At 38.0% G+C, this 22,082-nt stretch overlaps 1 protein-coding gene across 2 annotated transcripts in view; it reads right to left on the minus strand.

Annotated features, from left to right (window-relative positions):
• Nucleotides 1-22,082, minus strand: part of PPP3CA (protein phosphatase 3 catalytic subunit alpha) — a 170,806-nt gene that overhangs the window by 14,791 nt on the left and 133,933 nt on the right. For both annotated transcript variants that reach the window (XM_053975981.1, XM_053975982.1), the window contains exons 7-10: nucleotides 17,097-17,174; nucleotides 15,210-15,304; nucleotides 7,004-7,129; nucleotides 4,331-4,405 (exon numbers count right to left, since the gene is read on the minus strand). In XM_053975981.1, the coding sequence (XP_053831956.1) occupies nucleotides 4,331-4,405; nucleotides 7,004-7,129; nucleotides 15,210-15,304; nucleotides 17,097-17,174 (374 nt within the window). The remainder of the gene's footprint in view (nucleotides 1-4,330; nucleotides 4,406-7,003; nucleotides 7,130-15,209; nucleotides 15,305-17,096; nucleotides 17,175-22,082) is intronic.

Genomic DNA, 22,082 nt, shown 5'->3' on the forward strand with positions numbered 1-22,082 from the left:
ACCAAATTCAAATGCCACCACTGCGCAAGGTACTGCATTTTAAAATCAGCTGTTTGAGGGCAAGACAAGTGCAGCACTTGGTGCTCGGGCACAACTGCACCATGGCACATGCTCTGGGGACACTGGGCATCTAGTGCATGCTGCTAGGTTGGTCCAGAGGCAGAGCACACCAATGTGCCGTAATGTGGCTCACAGGATAAGTGCTTTGGGCATGGAAATAATCACATCTGGCCAAATCATAGAGCGAATAAAAAATACAAAGATCACATTAAAATGGCACTCTGTCACCAACGCACAGAAATTAAGTATGCACTGCAGCCCAGCCTTGCTGGTTTGGAGGAAGAACAAATACAAACCACTGGGAAAACCCCTTCATTTCTCTCCCAGCTAAAAATCAACTCATTGGCAAGCCAAGACACTCTCATCAGGCAGTACCATTAAGATCTGTATCAAGATATTGGTAAGTAACAGACCTAAGGACAAGACCCTTGCTTTTGCTCTGTCAGTCTCTGTTGGTTGCTGCTGAGCTGGCTCCAGGCACAGTTTACTGTACTGAGGAGATGTGGCAAATGTCACATATTATTGCTCACAGCAGAACCAGGTTACGATTGGCAGGAGACATTTGACTTGGGAATTCTCTTTAGGTTGGAACTACAGCACTGTATTGGGAAGCTGTTTTCCAACAAAGGAATAAATGCTGTAGCTAATGGCTCTGACTGTGGCTTTTCTGTGAGAAGGCTGAGAGCTACAATGTTGAAGGCAATACAAAAAGAACTGCAGATAATTTAGGAGAGTCTTCATGCCAAATCATTATAAGAATGCATACAAAACATGCAGTGCGTTTGTGTCAAATTGTTTATTGCATTATTGTACCCTTTTAATTAGCAGTTTAGTTTATTCAATCAAATGCATGAGGCCAGAAATGTTGCTAATTAAAACAAAACAGAACTCTGTATGCTCGCTAGGTAGAGGTATTTGCAGCTCCTGTTGCTAAGTGATATGTTTGATGCACAAACATACAGCACATGAACTAACATTTGCCCAATAAATTTTTTTCTGGATCAGATTATATTGCAACCACCACAGCAAACAGGAAAGAGAAAGTACAGCAAGAGGAAACTATCAGAGATAAGGAAACTTGACCTATCATGTTCTCTCATTTTTAAAGTGAGTGAAACCAAAAGGCCAATACAGACCAGCAGGGACATATGGGATAAAGGGCATTACGATATTTAGGCTTTTTTCACAGTAAGCTTACACAGAAACTGCCTACAATAAATTGATCAGATCCCCATTATGTGTTTCCTTAGGGGGGAAAATACTGTGATGGCGCAGGGGAATAAAAAAAGGAATACATGCTGTTGAGCATCCTGCTCATGGCTAGATGCAACATACATGACTCAGAACTAAAAATAATAAATAAAAAAGGGCTCACAAGAACATCATGCATTGAAGTCAGGCAATACTGATGGGGCTTTGTTTTGAAGGAAGGAACGAGAGGGGAAGATAGAAGGCAAGAAGATGTAAAAGAAGGTAACGAATGATCAGTGCAAACCATAGTGATGGACCATTCTCACTACATGTGGGAGCCCAGGTCAGGGCATGTTCAAACTGCAAGGAGAGAAAGGAAATCAGCAGTGAGCCCTGAAAACTATTGATGATCTAAAAATAGCAATGATTTTTAAGAATCATTCCATAAAACAAAATGCATCTGCTGTTGCAGATATCAGGCATTTCCTTCTATGGGAAATACTGCTAAAAAAAATATCAGCAGTTAAACAGGACTAGTCTTTCAAGGAAGCTGGACAGAAATTACTGAGGAAGAACAGTGGAAATATGGAGCCACTAGAAGACTGTCAGCAGACAGTCCTTACAGAAATAGTTTTGATTAAGCTGGTAATCATTCTGGTCTGTTTCACTGAGAACACAAAAGAAACACATCTTGTACTTCTCTTCCACAAAAGGCAAGGCTTTCAGGAAAAAAAAGAAAAACGAGAGGGAACTCAACTTGAGAGAAAGAGAATTTTTGTTTGCTGTACAGGTAAGAAATCAGAACCCACTAAGAAATCATTACAGATATCAGCTTCTATTTAAATTTAAATCAACCTCAGATTTACTTCTACGTCTGAATCCTTCAGTCTCTTCCATGTGTACAATCCCCATGAGCCTAACATGTCCAATGGGCTGTAGCTAAAAGTGTGAGCCCACAGCAAGCGGCAGCACCAGTTCCACAGAGCCCATTTTACAGCTCTAAGGGGACTGATTACCTGGGAAAGCAGACATGAACATATGCCAGCTCTGGTTTTTAGCTACACATGCTAAAGACAACTACATTTCTATTATCTTTCTTACCATAATGTTTTACACAGAGAAATCATTCATACAAAAAAACCTGAGAGCAGATTTAGGTAACTGTATTAGTGGTACAGTAGTAGGAATGGTTTAGTAATTCCTCAGCTGGAAACTTTTCTGCTGTTAGATATTGTTACACAGTACACACACATGCAAGCCCAGAGGATTCCAGCCTGTCTCCCTGCTTAGACACCTGCAATGCTGCAAACTCTAAGTGTGGAGCAGTGCCATGGCAAAACTCCCAGGGAAGTGGGATGGGGGGGTCACTCTCCTCTCAGAACCCCTAACACCTCCCTATTTCTGATTCTGCTTTGGAAAACATGCCCTTGAACTGTAACTTAGGGATGGGAATGATGACACACCGAAGTTTTAGAAAAGGAGTACAGGCATTGACCAGTCTATGCCCAATGGAAGCTTATAGTACAACTTTAAAAGGAAGTATTAGGCCAAGGCTGAATTAATTTAGAAATCTTTCCCATAAAGTCTTTGCTTTGGCATTGCAATCAGTGGGATTTTAGCCTGTGCTTAAGAGCTTTCCTGAACCAAGGATTTTAAGCACATGGTTTGTTGCTACTGTATTTAACTTGACACAGTTTTTACTCATAGTATGCCTCCACACAATTTCACACGCTACTTTAATTACACAGTAGTGACTTATTTAAATTTCATGAGAAAGAAAAAAAGGGGCACAATATTCAAACTCGTGTTTTCTTCTCTTCACTGATTACCAGTTTCAATAATTCAGTCTTTGTCCCAAGTCCTGCAAGATAATTGTTCATGTCCACACTCTGTGGCCGATACAGAACAGGGAATTCCATCCGGTTTTTCAGAATAAAATCAAAGTACTATCATATATACACCAGTCTTCTCCACCATAAAGGAAACATTTTGCAAAACCTGTGATCTAGGTTCCTGTTCTACAGATTAAAAATAAATGCTTTGAAAGAGAATCTTAATTATTAATTATAACTTCATTAAATATTTGTCTTACTTTAAAGTTATCCATTCTCCTAGTTGGTTCATTCATCCTGCCTAAAAACATCCTGAGAATATTCAGTAGTGTTAGATTTTTCCAGGTTCTCCTTTTTAAAAATTATTTCTTAGCATTTCTGTCCTTTTCATGGATTCTTTTTTGTTAGATAGATTATCTATGATTACTTTTCATAGATTTTTTTAAAAACACTGAGAGCATTCAGAGTAGGAATGCCAGGGATACATGGGATTTTTTTCAGCTTTTCTCAATTGAGAGGGACATTTTAGACAGCTGATATTTATTCTTGCAGAGCCTAACAGAAAATTATGTCTAAGAAAATAAACTGACTTTTAATAATCTACAAGTTTTAAGACACAAAGTACCATTTACAGTCAAACCAACAGCTACAGGGCAACTAACCATCAAATAAACTTCAACCCAAAGGATAACCAAACTGACAATTTCTTTCTTGGCAGAAATGTCAGGTTAAAAACATTTCTATCTGTGTTTACATGCTTATTTTTAATGATTCTATTGCTCTTTAAAGCCTTTTAGACACTCAAGTGCATCAAAAGAAGTGACTAAAGAAACACCTCAAGTAAAAGTCTTCCAAAGTTGCAGTACCTGTATTTTGGGAAGGAACTCTGCAGGAAGCTTTTTTCATTGCAGGAAGAATATTTCTTTGACATAATTAAACTCACTATGAGAATACCCATCATCTTTTGCATGAAATGACCCCTTCATGACAACACAACACAGATTTTGTGGAGGGAAATGCAGGTTTATTTAACCAGAACACTGGGATAAAGAAAATATTTAGAACAGGGCAGATCCATTAATTCTTTCTGAAGCATAATAGAAGCAAATCCCTTGGAGTCTAGCACAACAGTTGCTTTCAGTGGCATAGAACTCAACTGGGACTCAGAAAATTATTTCACAGTTAGTAAATGAACTTTTAAAGTAATTCCAAGGCAAACAATCTCAACCAAGGGTACAGGTTCTTACCATCAAATCCATCTTCCTCTGTTCCCAGTTCATCATCTGAGCAGATGTTCAGCACGTTTACCAGCATCTCTGTCACTAAAATGGAAAAAAAGTGCAAAATGTTGATATTAAGCTTCCCTGGTCTGTCAGAGAGCCAACTCCAGCTGTAGTAGTGTGAACAAAAATTCAGCACAATAATGGCACCCACTTTTTAAACAACAGGACCTGTAGTATTAGAAGCTGAAAGTGTCCTGTGTTGCTAATAGAAAATACAGGTATCCACAAATCTTTTTCAAAAGACAATGAACAAAACACATAGACTTAAAAAAAAAAATCTTCTAATGATCTCTCTTTTTGCAGCTGTCAATGATGTAGGTAACATTTGTTTTCTCTCCCTCAACACATTTTTTGCCTTTCACTCAACTTGGATAACAAAGTGACCCCTTTCCTCTTGCTCCTAATGGGAACATTCCAGTGGAAAAAGGTACAAGAGGGATCATAGAGTATTTCTTTATTTATCCAGGTTTTGGACACTACTTTCAGTTCATTAAAACGTTAATCTTTGTAAGATGTCCTCGGTGTCTCTTGAATTCCAGTACAAATAGACCAGACAGCGTACATTCCTTAGAGGTGGAACTATTCTATATTCAACAGATACCTCATTATTGGAGAATTTAGACCATATTCAGCTTGCTTACTTTTCAACTTGAGCATGAAAAGGTCAGCCACAGGCTGTTCTTACCCTGGTCTCACTTCTTCCCAGAGAGACAACTGTGAGACACTAACCAGAGAGCACATAGAGTAAGAGCAGTGAAAAAAACAATCCCAGATAAAATCAAAACCAAGAAAATACAACTTAGAAAACAAAAACGTAAAAGTTGTGAAGTAAAATGTGAAGCAATTAGCAGATTAAGAAAAACTTCACTATACCTACATGTAGTAAGCAATATTAAAAGTGTTACCAGGCTTGTCTAACCTTGTACTAGCTACACAGGTTGAAACTTTAAATTTTTTAGTCAAGTAGTTATTAAAATCCTCTTCTGTAACTACTATGAAGGCTTGGAAAATTAAAAGGGTGGGACAAAGCTAGATTTTTTTCCTACTTTAGTGAAGGATTTAATATTTTCCTCTGACAGTATTAGTGGAAAGACTTCCCACATTAACAACAACCACTGAAGCTAACAGCTTCCTACCTTGGTTGGCCTTTGAGGGGAAAAAAAATCTATATTAAAAAAAAGGAAATAAATAACAAGTTGTATAGAACACCAATTCTTACATCCTTAAATACTGCTTTGCATAGAAAGGAAAATACTGATTTCACTTCTTTGGTCTCTAAAATTTCCAAGAAATTGCTAAGTGTGACCACTGGAAGACATGAAGGAAAAAAAACACCCCCAAGACGTAAGAAGAATGAGGAACAGCATGGTCTCAGAACCTCAACAATTCTGACCATGCATCCTGCAGCCCCACCTGAGCAAGCTGCTGATGGGAAGCCTCTGAAAAGTGACCTTACAGAACACCTTACAGGAGTGCAATGTGTGTGGAGAACACACCTAACCTAAAAACAGCCTGGCGGATTTAATGGCCAAAGAAAATGAAAGCATTTTATCTGCTTCACAAGAGTCTGCAACATGCATCAGTGAGGATTATGCAATGTCTCCATTAGTGCAAGCAGCTGCCTATTCTTTGTTAATCCCTGTTTCATTGTCTAGATGCTTTGTTCACAGAGACCTCAGGTGTCTCACCAGCAGCTTTCCTCAAACAAAAGAGTAGCTCAAAACAAAGCTGGTCATGACTGCAGGTACGAGACACAGCTGGCTGTATTTCCAGTTGCCTATTAAGAGAGAACTGTTATTTCAAGCAGCTTTTAAGAGTTTATTAGAGTTTTCTGGCAATAATTGCTGTTGCAGCAATACTCTATAATGGATGGATCAAAGCAAGCTTCATCTCGGGCACTGAATAAATGACTTGGGGTTTAGGCAGTTTGTATTTTGTATTAATTTAATATGCTAGACCAAAGTGTTTTCATGCCTTTTGTGTGCTTGCCATTCACAGCATGAAGCTGCATTTAGGCAACATCAAGAGCATCAGGTTTCAATAAAATATAATTTGTGTTCTTTAGACTCTTCTTGCCAGCGATGAGGCAGCACATGTCCTGTACAGAGAAGGGGCTGAAGAGCAGGTTTTCCTTCCTACTGGCATCCCTCTACTCTCTCCAGAAACAGTTAGCCAGACTGATTCTTAATATCACCAGCTCTGTGTTTGCTGATGAAAAAGCAACCCACTCATAAAGGTAATGTGAGTAAAGACATAACCCCATGTAGTGAAGTCTGTTGAGACATCCACTCAGCAGCGACATCCCAGGGAACGTTCAAAAGCTTATAACAGAAAAACAAATCAGAATTTTGTTTAGTGAGTGCACCTCTGGTCTGCAATGCCATAAAATCTATTTCTGCAGCAGAGAGATAATGGCATCATCACCTGGAAAGAGTGGAAATTATAAAAAAAATGAGACGTGTGATTAACCACTGGTAATTGTTTGCATCTCTGAACCCCATTTCTACAACTTTGTCTTCAAAAACAAGACACACGTCTTCAAATTATTCTTGCCCTTAAAAATAAATGAGGCCACATGCACAGTGACTAAGAAACCATTTTGCAGTTTTTATGAAGAGAACCAATTTATATACATACCCTTCTCACCAACAAATGGCAAGGACCAGGTAAACACATCCATGAAGTTTGGAAGCCAGTATGGGTGAGGGGAGCAGTTGAACTGCCTGATATTCATAACATTGTTCTCATATTTCAATACTGCAGCTGGAAATAAGAAAGAAAAGAAACAGAAGAGACATCAACCACATTTGTGACTGGCTACCAGACCAGGAATGCTGACAGCGTGTACAGCCCACAGAGCTGCTCACCAGCTTCCACCCACTTGATCCAGTGGTACCACCTGAATGCTAGTCATAGTAGGATAAAGCCTCACTGAAGTGGAAATCCATTTTCAGTCTGAAAGCAGTGTCAACAGCTTTCCCTGCCACTAAGATGGGCTGGTAAGTGAATTAATATCTCTGAGTAGTCAAGAACGTGAGCTCTGGGATCCGCCACCAGTGAGGAATGAAGCAGAGTATTAAGAGCTCCCCACTTCACACAGTTATCTGAGCTCCTCACACAACCATGCTTTGGAGATAACAGAAAAAAGCATTTATGACTCAGAGTCTGAACACTGCTCTTCCGATGGACATTTTCAACATATTTTATTCACAGTATTGTACCTGAGATAACACTCGCTTCTCACATTATGCAAACTCTGGGCACGCAAGACTGTGCTCCCTATAATATAAATCAAAACTAATACAATTTGTCTTGCACCATTTAACATTCTCATCATTCTTATCAACACATAAACACACAGACTACATCTGCTCACAAGCAGAAATATAGATATTTATGCCACACCCACTTTTTAAAGCACTGCACCAAGGTCAGTGTTAACTTTTATTAATGGACTTCAGGCTCATATCTGAAATGGCAATCCGAAAAGGTAATTTTGAGATTATCACCAAAGTGACTTAAAATCATGAAATTATTTAAACAATGCTGTTACAGGAGACTGAATGCAGGATATTGAATCAACACAAGCAACAAAAAAAGTCAACAAAAGGTGTATCATTCTATACTTTCCCCTTTCCTCCAGCCCTCCCACTTCTATCTCCCAAGGGAGGAATATAGTTCCAGGACTGGTTATAATTTAATAGCCAGCAATAAAGTTGCACAACTGCAATGTGAGACAGCATTGTAGGAAATGCAGTGTTGGCTGACAGGGCTGAACAATTCCTTCTGATTATTTCTCTCTTTTCACTGACTGTATGTCAATCAGAGAAAAAATCTTTTTTATGCACTAGGCTGTTGCTTCACAAATATTGAATAGGATGTTAAATGTCTTCCATTTTGTGGTCAATGACAGAGTCCAGAGCGACCTGGGAGTTTCTGAAACACACTCACTGACAGACACAGAAAAGCTTGCTAGCAATAATGTGAACTTTTGCCAGGCAGACACCCTCTATTTAAATAAACCACATTTGACTCTTGCACCATCCCAGTCTGACAACTGGCAGTCAATCTGCTGCTCAGTAGAAGAAAAAAATGGCTTAATACTGCTATTAGTAAAAATGAGGAAACTAGTGTCAATGCTCTGAATATTTCCAACAGATTTTGGCTAAAATCACATGCAGCAGATTGAAATTCATTCTTCTTCTATTACTGTGACACAATTGCATAATAAAAATAAATAGTTTGTGGCTTTACAGAAAAAATGAATCAAAACCACACAAAAATAACCACTTAATGGTCATAAAGATTCATTTAGGACTAAAACTTCAAATTCATCATCTTAGTGAGCTGAGGTAGTTCCCCTTCCCACTACTTCTTCAATTTATCTATTAAGTCTATTTCTAAATTCTGTAAAATTTGAATTAAAAAATAATTTTTACAGGGAACTTTTAAAACTGTCCTCTGAAAAAGTGTGAACCTTATGCAGAACAGTTGCAAAACAAAATTAAATAAAAATGGCTTTAGTTGGGTTGTTTCCTTTGAAAGGAAGATAATTTAAGATTACTATAATAAAAATATCCTCACAACACCTTATTAATTTATATACCTGAATATCTTACAAAAGAAAGTTTCGATAATAGTTCCAATAATTTTAAAAAAGTCTCCCCTGTAAATGACCTGTACCTCTCTTCAACAAATTATTCCAAAATTACTTTGTACAATAAAGCAGGGTAATAACAGAGAAGCCTTCTAAAATAATCCTCCTCTTAAAAGAATCAAATAAAATAGGGTAGTTACCAGTATCATAAATACTTTTTGGCATTTAAAATTAAAAATATATAATTTACAAGCACAATGCACACAAGATATTTTTATTAGGAAAGTAATGAAGATGATATTTAACATCAAGCAAATCAGCTCTTACTATGAATGTAGAGTTCTGATTACTACTTAGTAGTCCGAAGAGGAAAACTTCCCCTGGACCAAGTAGAAAATGCTTCTCAGGTAACAGCAGGAGTTTCCCTGAGCTTATCTGCATCTGTGCTTTCTTTTGGTCATAGCTTTCTTCTTCCTCCTCTCTGTTGGGGAGAAAAGATTGAGGCTTTCACCTCTGCTTCATTCCTTAGTCCATGTTAGCTTGATGCCTAAGAAGCTACAGAGGAACCAGGAGCCTTGAAAGAGTACACAGCTTTTGAAGGTTACAAGAGTGGAGGTGACACAGTCACTGATGGAGGAGACCGAAGTGGAATGTGCTCCTTTGGTTATGAAACCAAAGAGGAAAAAGGAAAAAGAGAGGAAAACCTGACTCTATCCAACATTTGCTTATTATTCCAGGCTGCAACCTTGATACTTTTCTTTCCAAACACATACTCAGATGCTAGCAGTCCAAGCCACCAGCCATTATCATGTATGATCACCAACCAGAGCAAGAATCTTATTTTATTATTCTTAACAGACACACACATTTTAACCTAATTTTGATACTTGCCATTGTAAATAAGTTTTAAAAGCTAATGTTTTGTAAAGTGAAGATGTGCAGATAGCCCAAATGACATTACACTTGTTTCCAGTGCTAGTAAACTGAGATAGTGGATGCTGAAATCACATCAGATTGAAATGAAACACTAATGCAGCAGGCAAAGGGCATTTGTACTGTTTAGCTTGAAGCATTTAACAGAGCTACCCTAAGGCTGGAAATATGGGTGTTGAAAACTGTGCAGGTAAGAAACCTCCTCCTTTGACTAGAAATGGAGACAGCCCTTCTAATCTTTTCAGGGTTAGATATAGCAGCTAGTGCTGCACCTCCTTGGTCTCCCTCAGTTAGAGATGAGCCTGGAACAACCTGTCACATCTGAGTGGATGCCTCAGACCCTCTGGCATCTCAAATGGGGCTTTAAAGATTATATATTTGGAGGTAGGTTAAGGCCTGAAGCCATGTGAACAACATTAAACTGTGTGACAGACAGCTCAGAATTTCTTAAAGACATTACATATCCTGCTTCAAGATCTGCCAAATCATTTTTCAGTGTAAATGAATTGATAACATTTCCATCAGAAAAAAATAATCAGAGGAAAAAAAAATGAGCTTGGTAGAAATACTAGCCCAGAATATTTTTAGATGAACAACATAAATATTTTTAGCAAACAATTTAACAAATTTTCTTGTAATTTTCTTTCAGAAAACTTATCATGCATTTAGAAAATGAATCAGTGAAAAGTCCCTCAAATTCTTCACACCTAAGAAAGAATTTCAATTTCTGGTTTAATGCCAAATTAACTTCAGCATTAACTGTGCAACTGGGAACAATGCCTTCTCAATAAGAGTTGCTAAGTAACCACAGCATTTTCTGCCCAAGTCTGGTCAGGGATAAGGGTTAGTAAAATGCTCAAAGAGTTTAAATATTATCAATGGACAAAAAATTATTTACTATACAAGGTAATGGTCTAAATAATCCAGTACAGAAGCAAAGATAACTGTAGGTGGAAATATCTTTCCCTATAAAATTTTAAAGATTATTTTACATGTGCAACTGCATGTAGCAAAGAAACAGCAGAATAACATTCAAGATTTAATCAACGGACTGCAAAAATCACTTTTGGCAAACTTCTCTGCATCAGCAATGAGATGGCCTAGATACCCGAACAATTCTTCTTTAAAAGCTTTCTTTTCCGTGACAAGAACTCATCGCAGCAGCAGAGATAAGGCATTCAAGAAAACTGATAGGCAAACTGAGGTTACATGTCTCTTCTTCCCATCAAAGTGCTAATATTTCTCAGAGATCATTGTTGTCTTCCAGGTATACTGCTCTTATTTTTTCTGGGTGAAAGTAATTTTCCCATTAGATCCATCTGGATCAGGTACACTTCTCCATGGTAGACTTCATGCTGATACTTTATACACACTTCCCTGACATATAACTTATGGTAACAGGCATACAGATTTACAGGCAGTTTTCAATTCTCTACTATCCCAAACTCTCCTGCATACTGACTTTTCCTGCTCTTTCTTTCGGAAACAATGCAGGTATGCTGCAGCACGCTGGAAGAAACTTCATGATGGGGATTTTTTCGATAACTTTGGATTCTCTGGTGGTTCTCTCTCCACTACAAAACCTAATCTTTTAAAAGTGCTCAAAAGATAATAGTCTGTCTTTAAACAGTAAGTTAAAATTGCTCACTCAGCCAAAAAGCACACACTTACTGAAGTGACAGCCAGACACAAAAATGCCAATATAACCAGTGTTTTACAAGTAACTTTTCTGCCTCTATAGAACGTCATTAGAATCTTTCACTTGTTTCTTTTTTTTATTTTTTTATTTTTTGGGGGGTGTGCATAAACAGCATTACAGCAAACCCTAATTAAGGCTTTAAGAAATACTGAATGCAGGAATGAAAGTTTAGACACAAAACAAGGCCAGATCATACCACAAGGTAATTTTTGGCACCCTCTTATTTTGTTGCTGTTGAGAATTTCTCCTAGTTATGGGCACCCTGGAGCCCAGGGGCAAATCTGTACTTACACAACTTTCCCAGAGCTTCTTGATCAGCACAGATGATCTCTGAGGCCCTGAAGTTACTGGTATCTACCACAATCCAATTAACATTTATCTTCTTGCATAAGCTTTCTCTCCAGAAGCAGTAGTCTTAGAAGAATCACCAATACACTGGTATTTCTTGTAACAAGTACTAATAACAATATTTGAGTATCTTTATCTTTATGCCTTTTAATAAATTAAAGCAGAAATGTTTGAGAAACTATGAAGATACTGAACAGTAGCTCAGAAGTTGCCAAAAAACATGTAAAAATTCCCTCCCTTTGCCAATGCTTTCCATTATAATGAATATGGAAGGAATTAATAACAGTAATGGAGAACGATAATAATGGAAAAAGGAGGACACAAGGCTCCCAATATCGAGGCAGTTTCTGAGTCTCTGTATCACCCCCTGAAAGCCTCTCTTTCTGTCTCCATTAATTACAGAGGGAAGCCCTGACAGGAGCCTCCTAATTGCAAAACCTCACTCTGGCACATGAAGCTGTGTGTGTATGACCAGGGGCTGTGACAGGAGCCACAGCCACGTGGTGCACGAGTAACACACGCAGCCTGCACGAGGACACAGACAGCAACCAGAGGGATACAGAAAGCTCCCTTGGGTGCCAGAACCCAGCACAACCAGAAGAGGTTCCCAAGGTGGGTCAGCCCTGTGAGACAGCCCATGCAGAGGCTCCATGGCAGCATTATTAAGAGTAGATTTGCGGAACACAGGCCTGTTTGGGTAGCTTATCTTCAGCCACTCCTGTAAAGCCTTTTGCACTGAGATCCTTGCCTCCCTACTGCTCTTTGAGGACATATCCCAGATCTGATCCTATGGCTGCTCTCCAGTAGGGACTGAAGGAGCCCCTGGATAAAGTTGGCAAACAGGTCTACTCCTGAAGTACTTTGAAGAAGCTCAAGAAACTACATCTGCTTTAATGGGTGTGAGAACTATCAACCCAGGGTAGAAAATGAGCATTCTTAGCCTCTTGCAACTTTAAAAAAGATTTCTTTATCCTAAACAATACTGCATTTAAACATGACCCGTTCATGTCAGTGGGAGCTGGAGCCTCTCAGGAATTTATTCAGGGTGACTTCTCAGAGGAACACTGAGAATGCATACTAGACAGGAAGGTGCTTATTAGTGGGAGAGTAACTCCTTTTCCAAGGACTGACAGTAACCAAACCTCCAGATGACCTGTAAAAATCAATCAGGTTCTGCACCAGTGCATGATGAGTCAGCTAGAGCAACTGCCCTGACAATTCCTCTGGATAGAAATATCTTCCTTTTTTCTCCTGAAATCAGTCAGAAACTGTGCTCTCAGTTAATTCATTTGCTGCAAACCAAGGAAGCCAACAAGTAGCCATGTTCTGGACTCATTCTATATGATAGTGGGTTTTTTCCTTGAAGAGGGAAGCAAGCATCCAGAGACTATCCAGATAAAGATGTATGAGCAATGCAGCATGATAAACTATGCAAGATGTACTTTAAATGCCAAGAGCCAGTGCAATCAGTCACGTGAAATAATGTGTCAAAACTTCTAGTGAGAGAAAAGGAGGCAGATAAACTCAGTGGATATCATTACAAAGCTGCTAAAGGTCAGCCTCTGAATTTACAAGAAGTTATATATTAAGGAGTGGCACAGGGGTGCTGATGTGGCATCAGTGCTGATTTGCCTGAGCTCACTCTGAGCAGGTATCGCTGGCAGTGCACACCAGCCCCAGCTGTGGCCACAGATAAGCTCTCAGTAAATGGTGTACAGCTTTCCATCAAAATAGGCTTTCCACCACCTATAAGACCTGCCTGCCACAGTGGAGCATCCTGGAAGAAGGGAAATGACCCTCTCTTTGGAAATTGAGATAATAGAGAGGTACTTCTCTTTACCACCCAAACTCTGTGGTTTCAAATTCAAGGCTTTGAACATTATAAATCACTGCTTTCCTTTTAACATTTGCTTTCAAGACAAAGTTTCACATAATTCACCCATTGCCTTAATTGCACAGAACTGCTTCCACACCTAAGAAACAAAAGGTGAACACCTTCTACCACCTTCCTTGTACAGACTTCTGATCCCTCAGCCTTTGACCCAAAGCAGCCAGCCAGGACAGCAAACACACTTCTCCACCAATAGCAATGATCCTACCAAGAAAATTAACACATTCCTTACTTCATCTTGCACTTGCTAGCAGAGCCCCTACATCATTAACTTTTACAAAAGTAGCTACTGATGGTTCTGCTGCTTGCATAGTTTTGCATAATAACCTATTAATTTTTCCATAAGTTAACAGGCATATTGATAAATCTGAGGTGTACAAACCCCATTATCTAGCAGTGAAGTGTTTCCTTCCCTTGCATACAGTTCATGGCACAAAAACTTTTACATTATAAATTTTATAAGGTAAAACGATGCCTGAAGAAAGCTTTCTTTTGCAAGTGTAAAAAGAAGTATTGCTTGCTTCCTCTACAAACAAGCATCCAGATTAAAAATATCCCTTCACAAGAGAAACTGATATCTTTGCAAGGGAGCAACTTTCAAGAATATAATTGAGAAAGAATTATTTTACTTTGTTCACAGAGAAACACGAATAATTTTATCATTATGGGGACTAGGAGAAAGTAAACAATACTGCTCATTTCAAGATACAGGAGGACAGGTTTATTAGAAAACTTTATTTTTAGAAACATAATTCTTTTTTCCAGTTCATTAGAAATTTCCAGGAATACAATAAACGAATAAATTCAGAGAAGCTGCAAAGACTTGTATTCAGTGGAGCCTTTATACAGTGACCAGTGACTCTTATTTCTGTAGTAACCTTTTTTTTTTTTTTGGCTATTTATATTTAATTTTCTACATTTCAGCAGTCAAGGATTAGCCACTCATGACCTGTCAAAGTTTAACTGGCTAAACAATTTCCATGTACAAACTCCAACAATTCTGTTGGAAAGAAGCATGGAACAGATAATTAATTATAAGGAACACTAGGCTCTAAACATCTCACCCAGAGCATTTCTTAATATACTTCTTCATTAATAGAGCTGTTTTGCTTCCCGTGTATTTACTTAATAACTTGCAGTCAAAATACAGAAATATCCTAAGGCATATTAAAATACACAATTACATTCAGAGGCATACATCTGCCTGTGACAAATTTAATTAGGTTTGTATTATATAATAAGTGAAATGGGCATGAACTAATAAAAGAGGAAGAAAATGGGCATGAACTGATAAATAAAGGAATGAAAAGACACCAACATATTTGAGTAAACAGAAATACAGTCTACTGTACATTAACAGGAATTAAATTCTTACCTTTGTTATTGTATACATCTAGATAGTTTGGTGCTGAAAAAATTGTGATTAGCGAAGGGAAGCCTGTTGTTTGGCTTTTCCTGTACATACGATACCTAAGAAGAAAGAGAAGATACTAATTACTACCCAGCGTTGATTATTTGCCACTGACCACATACAGTGCAAAAAATACCTTGTACATTAGTGCTCTGGCTGTTAACAAATGCCAAGACTGAAAAACACACACATGAGCTATTTAAAAGCCACAGGGAAGAAGTATTTCCTGCAGATTTTCTCATTATAACCATTTGACATGCCCAGGGATCTATGCTTGAAAGTTGTGTCTCTGCCTAAAATTCAGTGAGCCAGAGGTGGGTTTTGTTGTGAATTTGCTCAGTGCCTAGGACATTCCCAGACTTTCCCTCTGTGGGACTGTGGGTGAAGCAAGTGCCAGCAGATGCCTTGGAAGGGTCCTGCCTTCAGAAGGGAAGTGGGTGTTCCCCATGAGCCTCCCACTGCCTGCCCTCTGCAGACATGGAAGCCATGGCAAGGCCAGAGGACATGGAAAGTGTGAGAAGGGAAGAGGAAAGAAACGGGGCATCCGATACTTTCAGTGCTGTGTCTAATCTTATCCACTCTATCAGCCAGTTTATTAATGTCTGCATGTTTTCATTACCTAACCTTACTGCCTCATGAAAAATAAAAGATTTATTGGACCAAAAAGTAATCAAGCATTAAACCTGCAAGTAATTGGAAAGAAAGCAAAGAGTACTTAGACACAAGTACACCAAACACTTCTCTTTAGTCCTCAGCTACAAGAAACCTAAGAATTTAGCAAACATCCACAAAAGTTGCACTGAAATTGTTGTATAGTTTCAATGCAATCTCTTCCACAAAATTTTCTTTTTCACCCTTTACTGGAAAGCAATACAAGAAAAATGAAATTTCATTACCCTTGTGTATTTCATGCTCGGTATTTCTGGCACAGTAATAGCTTGCTTTTAATTGCATTACCATTTTGAAGTCATGACAATTCAAACATTCAGAATAGCTTTTTATACGCATAGTGAATATTGACCTTATTCCTACAATGCCACTTATTTATCTTTTATTGCCGTTCAAGTTGTGTAAAGTTTCTACCTCCAAACAAACACAATAATATTAATTTATGCATGATATGCAAAGCTATTCAGATTCCAATCCTTTATTAATATCTCACAAGTAAGGTACATTTCAAATAAGAGGGATTTTTAAAATAATTTTTTAAAGCAGCACAAAAAATTCTATCTTTATAATGATAATAGTTTCATGGGGAACCATCAACCACACCTGATCCTTGACCTGGACTGTTTTTGCATACAATGGCTTAGATTTCTTGAATTCATTAATGATACTTCTGTAGAAAAATTTATGTGCCTCTTGAGTTCCCCAATTTTTATTTTTTTATGAAGTATAAAACCAGTAGGACCAAAGTTTCAGGCAGCTGAGAAAGTCCTAAAAGATGGCAGTTCTGGCCTTTGTGAGCCTAATCACTTCTCTGGCATCATGGCAACCAGTAGGTTAAAATACTCCGGCACATTTGCAAACCTTTTTCTGTAATGAATTTGTTTTTCTTTCCATGTCTGTCATTAAAAAATTTTGGTTATTTTATATCAGTTAAAATCACTAAGGCTATGTAAGTGGCATATATAAAGATTCATTAAGTCTCGTAATTAATAATAATGTAAAAGACATTGTAATGCTAGTGTGCATTTTTGTAGCATTAGTCAAAAGTGAGAGCTGTTGCAACTTATATTTTCCAGTTCATTCTCACTCATCTGCTCTTCCTTTTTGTGCTCTGCTGGGGAATGGTAGGCCATTATACATTATTATTATTATTATTATTGCCCCCTCTCCACACATACTTACCCAGCATCCTGGGCTTCATGAGCTCGGAGTATGGATAACAAGTTATTGTGCTGTAGGAATTCACATACAGCAGGGTAACTGTTAGAAAAAAAAAGTAATAGCATCTGTTATGGCATTATCAGAAGCAGCACACAGAGTTCTAGCTTTCAAAAAATGTATCACAAAACATACATCATTCATTAAATCAGTGCCTGCTCTGCAGGCAGATTTCAGTAGAGACAACATCACCAGCAGTGTCTTTTTTAATCTCACCCCATAACTGCTTGGAAAGGAATGCTAGAAACTGCAATTCATTACATAACAACAATCAGCCAATGGCTTGTCAGAAAAAAAGGTACTTTCTTTTATTAATCTGAGATTTAATGTAGTCCAGAAAAGCAAAATGTAATACAGCAGCTGCTTGTAACAGAAAACTTCACCCACCAACTACTGTATGCAGTGGCTGCTTGTGGACACCAGAAAATAAGGTGGTTAAGAGGGAAAGAGACAGAAAGAAGGAAGGCAAATCAGTCTTCAAACCGGAGATGTTTACCTTCCCGAGCTTTATCTCCTTGATAAACAAATTATCTTTCCCCTTGGCAACTTAAAAGCCTGTGACTTTTGAAACCCCAATAATTTGCTCACGGAATGCAAATGTGCTAAACATACCGAGCAAGATAAAAAAACCCAAACCCTCAACTATACATTATACAAAAAACTGCTGTCCAAGGCACGATTTCATGGACCACCTTAAGAGCCCACTTACACTCAATTAACAGCCCTGTCCATTTCTAATTTCATGCATGAAAAAGATGAAAACTTACATACCCCAGTCCCCCAATCTAATACATCATCTTTCTTTAGTTTATTCAAGAGAAATTATACTACTTGCTTCCAAACCTTCCTGAGTATTTTGAAGCCAAAATGTCTTTTGCAGCTAGAAGCTACAAACCCAGTGGAATGCTATACTGCTGTTTCTGGATTTGAGCCACCTAGCATGTATTCTCAGATGCAGGTCTGGTATTTGGAATTGTCTAAAAAGATTGCCATTATAAAACAATTTCAATTCCCAAATTACGTGGGGTAACGTTTTGGCAACTGCAATAATCTCAAATGCTGACAGGCTGCCATTCAAACCACTGGCAAATGAGAAGTGATTTGCATACGTTTCTTTTCATAATTAATTGTGACTAAATGCAGACTTATGGTACATATTGGTTAGAAATTTTTACATTAACTTCTGAAAACTGGGGTCTATCACGAAAATCTGATAGACAGTTTGATTATGTTCATTATCAGAGCAGCTGCTCAAAATGTCTAGGCTATTACATTTTTTTCATCCATAGTATTCTTTTCATCCAGTGTTAAGTACTGCTTTTAAAGAAGATATAATGAAGTGGTAAAAAACGCTCCTAAATAGATATGATAGGTTCTTCTTTCCATTTCAAGTACAAAAGTGGTGGGGTTTTTTATTGCTTAATTATCTTGTTCTTCATAAATTTGTGGAAAATAAGAGTTCTGCTAGCAGAATCTGGCTGATTCTACAGGGCCTACAGCTACAAAGGCAGAGGTGTTACACAGTGCTCCATGGAAATTTATAAAAAAAAGAATCTGCCTGCCTTCTTCTCTTACAAGTGAATAGCATGGAACCTTCAACATGCCAGCTGCCCTATTACCCAGTCCACCACAACCCATAAGCGGTCTATCTGGATATTTTATTTTGAAAAAGGCATTTTTCTTGACCTGCTTGTTGAAGCAGAGGCTGGGGAGTAGCAAACTTTGCATCATTTGCAGCTATTACACATGCTATCCACCATTTTGTTAGTATCTGTTTGCTTTAGATTAAACAATATTCCTTAACACAAAAATACAAGTCCTCAAAAGCAGATAAAAATAAGAAGTCCTACAAAGAGCCAACAAAACAGACATTATGGCAGAAGTCATCAGAAACAAACTTTTACAGAAATGACTTCTGCTTGGAAATATTTTTTCTAATATTTTTTTATTAAAATGACTGACTTGCACTCAAATTCCCTACTAGTTTTTCAGAGCGCTACCGTTCCAGAAACACTCTCCTCCTTGCCCTGCTTTGCAGAGCCCAGACTGTAACTCGGATGAGCCAGAAATAAAGCAGTTGGCCAAGAGGGAAAACAAACAAACAGAAATCCCCCACGCAACAGGCTTTTCCAGAGCGACCCAGCCTCCTGCCTTCATGTGTCATGCTGAATCACGGAGGAGCGGTGACTCACAGAGAAAACAAAACACCCCTCTGCTAAGCTAGAGAGATGTTATTCCCCATGGAGTACGTGACTGTGATATTCCCTACTTGGGCATCTTCTTTCATTAACATGCCTCATGCATAGTTTACTAGTTCTGAGGTCTCTTTTGCATGATATCTGATTACTTCTGGCAGTTTTAAAAGAGAAGCAATACTTTGCTAACATGAGCCATAATAGCAAATGTTTTCAAATTGTTTTTCCACCAATAACTGGAAAAAATAGATGGAATTCACATATTTTTTTTCATGCCCCTCATCATGACATTAAATAGAGGCATAAGCACTTCTTTCAAAAGAGAACATTCAAATTTAGTCCAAAAGCTTCTGTAACATTACACGCACATATAAAATAGGTTTCCTGCAAAATCCATTGGCCTCGCATTTGAGTCTCCAAAGGCAAATGCTTTGTTGCTGTGCTGTCCTCAGCAACTCTCAGAACATCTCTTTCCACCAGCTTTTGCTTCCTCTTAGCTGTGCTGTCTGCAGAGCTGCACTGGGAAGTGGAACAGGGAACTGCATTAGAACAAATAAACACGTATTTTTTTGCAGTGTCGTTCTTTCAAAACTGGATGCTTTCCCAGGCCTGATGGAGCAGACAAGCAATTCTACCAGTACATCTGGGCAGACAATGTGAGGGCAGCAAAAAGCTTCTGGTCTGGGAGAAAGAAGAGTGAAAAGTGGGCAAAAGAAGCTGTTTAAAACGCTATTACTAAAAAAAAAAAAAGAAAAAAAAATTTCATACAACTGTGCCTCCCACCCTGAGCTGAAACACACTACAGTCTTCAAAGGCTTTCAGCAGATATTTCTTTAATCTTTGCATGCTGACAAACTTAACTTGCATGTCAAGTGCATCACTGAAATCATGTGCTTCTAGGGCCAAAATTATTACTCTACCCCAGAGTATCTGTAGGTTGAATCATTTCACTCCTATCCAAGGCCAGAAAGTGTTTTTTGAGCACCTCCAGGGAAAGTGACTCCACCACCTCCCTGGGCAGTCATTCCAATGCCTGACCACCCCTTCAATGAAGAAGTTCTTCCTGGTGTCCAACCTGTTTCTTACAAAATTGCCTGAGAGTTACTGTACCACTAGCTTATGAAAGAAGTGCAAAGGGTTATTGGCAAGATCACTACCAATTGCTAAATGCAAATAAATATTTGCTAGAAAAATTCAAGGCAAGAACTAAATAATCTGGTAAACAGGAAAACTTCTTACTGGCTGGATCAGCCAAAAAACTGTGTGCCTATGGGTCTAATATCACTCTGGGACAAATTACTTCCCTCTTGTTTATAATGTACTCTGAACACAACATTATTTTGGGTATGGATGAAAGAAAAGCTTAACTCATGATTAAAAAATAATTTAAACCACCAGCTTACATTAATTATTTCTATTTTTTCACAAAATTGCATCAGACATGACCACGACTACAAAGGACATACAATTTTAAACTTCAGATACGGAAAATGAAATCTCATCCCTATCACTTTTTGTTCTCTTTAAGGTATACAAACTTTAATATATTTTAACTAATTCCTTATATTCTACAGTTAATGTTTCACTTTGGCATTGTGCTATTTTGACAATCCACAGTACAAAATGCTGCTAGCGGCTAAAGGTGTGCACTAAGTGTTGACTCTGAGCACTTCTGAAAAATCAGACTATTCTTTACATCTCTAAATGACAGGTTATGCCTATGGTTCCAAGATCTGACATTTTACAACTAGTCAAAGCAGTTTCAAGAACTCTTATATAAAGGGATGTTTCTTGAAGAAATACTGGATCAGTTTGAAATTCAGTAGGCTGTATGAGAGTGATCATGTAAGAAATGCAGTGAGAAACTCGTCAGACTACTGTAAGCTACAGTAAGCTACTTTCTCATAGAAATGGCCCAACATTTCACAAATGGGTTTTGGCTGAATGCAGAGGATTTCGTGCAGTTCTGAGATGGAAGGTCCAGTTGACATGGTACATGCACAGTTAGAAAGCCACATTACTGTTATTTTCCTCACAACACTTTTGTATTAGGAAATAACTTTAAGTCACAGCAAAGTAACTTGCAACTTGTCATTATAAAGAACATCTCTGATAAATAAAAGCTATTTATTACAGATATTTCCTGCAATTGATTAGGAGACCTTAATCAGCTAGAAATTCTTTTGCTGATTCGCAGGCATGACTGAAATCTTCCTGACCTTCATTCAAAATTCTCATTGCTATCTTTTAACTTCCCGTTGTGGAAATGACTGAAGAAACTTAAGAAATTTTATTCAGTGAAGAACAAACAGAGTCTTTCTATTAAGAGGCATTCTTGAAGGAGGACTGAGTAATTCAGTCCTTTTTTTACAAGCCAAGCTGCCTGTTGAGGGAAATTTGTTCCTTTACTCAGGAAGTAACTAGAAAAGGCAAGGAAAATTAGGCATTCCACACTGATGGATACCTTTTATAACAGGTATTATTATTAGGCAAGCAATTAGTCATCTTCCAAGGCAACTAGGTACTTCTTTTAAAAGGAATGCTTGCCTTTATATAAACTCAGATAACGTGATTCCAAGCTAGCCTACTGACTGAATCATCAAGCAATTATATGTCCCTCACATGACCTGATAATTAGCTGTCTTCTGAATAGTTCCTCTTCTCCTGAAAATGCACTTTTCTGAATATGTGTCAGGACACAGACTAGGTCTGATACATTTTCTGGAGGAAACTGATATACATATTAAGGAAATTT

This window comes from Vidua macroura, chromosome 4 (genome assembly GCF_024509145.1).
Source record: "Vidua macroura isolate BioBank_ID:100142 chromosome 4, ASM2450914v1, whole genome shotgun sequence".
In the NCBI taxonomy this organism is placed as follows: domain Eukaryota; kingdom Metazoa; phylum Chordata; class Aves; order Passeriformes; family Viduidae; genus Vidua; species Vidua macroura.